Source organism: Colobus angolensis, unplaced genomic scaffold, assembly GCF_000951035.1.
Source record: "Colobus angolensis palliatus isolate OR3802 unplaced genomic scaffold, Cang.pa_1.0 Scaffold110, whole genome shotgun sequence".
In the NCBI taxonomy this organism is placed as follows: domain Eukaryota; kingdom Metazoa; phylum Chordata; class Mammalia; order Primates; family Cercopithecidae; genus Colobus; species Colobus angolensis.
Window position 1 is genome coordinate 2350223 of NW_012112031.1, and position 3043 is coordinate 2353265.

The window sequence follows — 3043 nt, forward strand, 5'->3', positions numbered from 1 at the left end:
GGATGGAAGCCACTGCACCACTTCACCCACCCTAATACCCTTTTTATAGAGCTGCCAACTTCTACTCAAAACCTGCTCTGGAACAAATACTCATGGCAAAAAAGCCTCAGTATCACACAGAGGTTGCATCACTGGGATGCTTCAGACAGGTTCAGACATTTTGAGTAAAAACATCATTGGCTCTTAAGCCAGAGTACTGAAAATACCTCTAACCCAGAGATGTAAGATTTTGAAACCATATCCTGTACCCCTCCACAAGTCAGTTTCCCAAAAGACAAGATGGGCAAGAACCCAGGTTCCCCACTGCTAACCTGCAGTGTGCTGAGAGAATAAAGGTGAGGCTCGGAAGCGCCTGAATCCACAGTGGAATATGAGCTCCTCTTTGGCTTTCACGGGTTCAGTGTTGCCAGGGTCACGCCTCACCACCATATTCAATACTGACATCTGGGGACCAAGTAAGAAAAATAAAAATCTTCATAGTCTAGGAATACAATTGCCTAAACTGAAAGAAGGCAAACCAAACTAGCAGATTCAGACTCATTTTAAGAACTGACAATGCTAATTAATGGTGGAGTATAGATGCTGAAACACAGGTTCATCCTTTCTCTCCACCAACGACTGGCATTTAAGCCAAACAGGCTGATCAGAGCGTTCAGGCACCCTTCAATGCTAACCCACCTTCCTACATCTAACAGAAAAGAGCTCAACATCTGCCACACAAAAATCAGTGGCCTTCAAGGCATTCACTCACCACAATCTCAAAACCACACTCACTGAAGCCCCTTCTTCTTGAGCCCTTACCAAAACCGATCAAAGAACTATCACATACCCCACAACATACACAACTACTGGCCACCAAAAGAAAAGAGATCTGCACCTTGGCATAAACTTTTTTTTTTTTTTTGACATGGAGTTTCGCTCGTTGCCCAGGCTGGAAAGCAATGGTGCAATCTTGGCTCACCACAACCTCCGCCTACCGGGTTCAAGCAATTCTCCTGCCTCAGCCTCCCAAGTAGCTGGGATTACAGGCATGTGCCACCACACCCGGCTAATTTTGTAGTTTTAGTAGAGATGCGGTTTCTCCATGTTGGTCAGGCTGGTCTCGAACTCCCCACCTCAGGTGATCTGCCCACCTTGGCCTCCCAAAAAGTGCTGGGATTACAGGCATGAGTCACCGCGCCCGGCCAAACCTTTATTTTAATGGCTGCCAACCCTTGTTCAAAATCTGGTCTGAAAAACATACTTAGAGAAGTCTCAGAATCACCCAGAGATTGCATCACCAATGTTTCAGACAGGTTCAGACAATACGAATAAAACCATCACTGACTTCTCTATTATTCTCCAATTCCTAATCATAAAGGCAGACTTTTTGCATTCCAATGAGCAAAATGTTAGTCACACATAAACAGAATTTTAGACTGTCAGAAGCAGCTGCAAAGTTTTATAACCTCCCATTTTCCTACAAGACACTAATTTACCTTCTGTTCATGAGGTAGTAAAGAAAATGCAATCAAGGGTGCTCCTTGCCTGAAGCACTCGACCACTGAGACAGGGACTTCAGAGACATGAAGTGTGACATACCAGCCAACCTGCCATAAGAAGCAGAAAGCAATCATGGAGTTACCCTTCAAAGTCCCAATAATGTGGAAGCTTTCTCCAAATATGCTGAGTCTCTCAGATGACCTTTTTAAAGCCTACACTCACCCTTCAAGATGCTTCACTACCCAGATCACGCTTTTTCATTTAACATCGTTGATACCTTTTTGTTCCCAGTATCATTCTACTCAATGACTCTGGGGCTCCCCTAATCCCCCAATGCAGCATATTTTCATGCCAAGAGAAGGAATAAAGTAGGGAGCATGTTGACAAATGAAAGCAACATACAAGATGAACAAGGAGGACAGATACCTCAGCTCCTTCAACCTCTTTTTCTTCAATCTCTTTAAAAATGCTTTTCCTAGTATTAGTAAAGTTCTGAAACTGAAATATCCGAGCATAATCTTGAGGAAGGTTTTCCTTAGGATCCCATGGAGATGTCCGGAAGCTCTTAAGCCCTCTGTATTTCTGAAATCTAGGATATTGAAGATTTTAAAGAAATTAAGTCAGATTTATATGGTGCTATATAGACTCGTCACTGCTAAAATGGCCAAGGAGCTAACTGAAAAGAACTCCAATCACTCTCTCCAAACAACCCAACAGCTTCAACCAAGACCACACTCCAAAACAGCTTGTACAAATTCTATCAGAACCAAATCCAAGCTTCCCGTTGACAAAAGACAAAGTTACAGTGGTTCCCCATTAGCTGTTAGGGAGCTTTTTAACCTGACAAAAAAGATGCCTGGTAATGGCCTGATACAGTTCAGGTGTGTGTCCCTGCCCAAATCTCATACGAAATACAATCCCCAGTGTTGGAGGTGAAGCCTGGTGGGAGGTGACTGCATTAGGGGAGAGGTTTTCTCATGAATGGATTAGCACCATCCCCCTTGGTGAGTGAGTTCTCATGAGATCTGGTTGTTTAAAAGTGTGCAGCACCTCCTGCCTTGCTCTCTTGTTCCCGCGCTGGCCGTGTGACATGACTTGTTCCCCCTCTGCCTTCTGCCATGATTGTTTAAGGCCGCCCCAGAAGCTGAGCAGATGCCAGCACCATGCTTCCTGTACAGCCTGCAGGACCATGACCCAATTAAACCTCTTTTCTTTATAAATTGCAGTCTATGGTACTTCTTTATAGCAATTCGAGAAAGACCTAATACATAGCCTTACCTCCCTAATATCCAAAGTTAATTCACTGGCTTTAGTCACTCACCCCCAGAACAGATATAATCATCTACATCTTCACTCTTCTACTTCTGCTATTTTACCCAAACCCCCTAAAATCTCCAAACGTTATATAAGTCAATTGATTATTGGCTCCTTTGGGAAGAAGTATTTGCTAATTAGCCTTAGTATTTCTCCTTCATCCCAGTCCTGTACCGTTAGTCTACGCCGCAGTCTAGAGCTTGACTGTATATGACCGTTTCCTGTCCCAGTCCTGTACCGTTAGTCT

At 43.8% G+C, this 3043-nt stretch overlaps 1 protein-coding gene across 1 annotated transcript in view; it reads right to left on the reverse strand.

Moving 5' to 3' along the window:
* Positions 1–3043, reverse strand: part of LOC105521978 (pre-rRNA-processing protein TSR1 homolog) — a 12770-nt gene that overhangs the window by 5103 nt on the left and 4624 nt on the right. Inside the window, exons 8-10 of the mRNA XM_011956361.1 lie at positions 1909–2073; positions 1479–1589; positions 312–444 (exon numbers count right to left, since the gene is read on the reverse strand). Of these exons, the coding sequence (XP_011811751.1) occupies positions 312–444; positions 1479–1589; positions 1909–2073 (409 nt within the window). The remainder of the gene's footprint in view (positions 1–311; positions 445–1478; positions 1590–1908; positions 2074–3043) is intronic.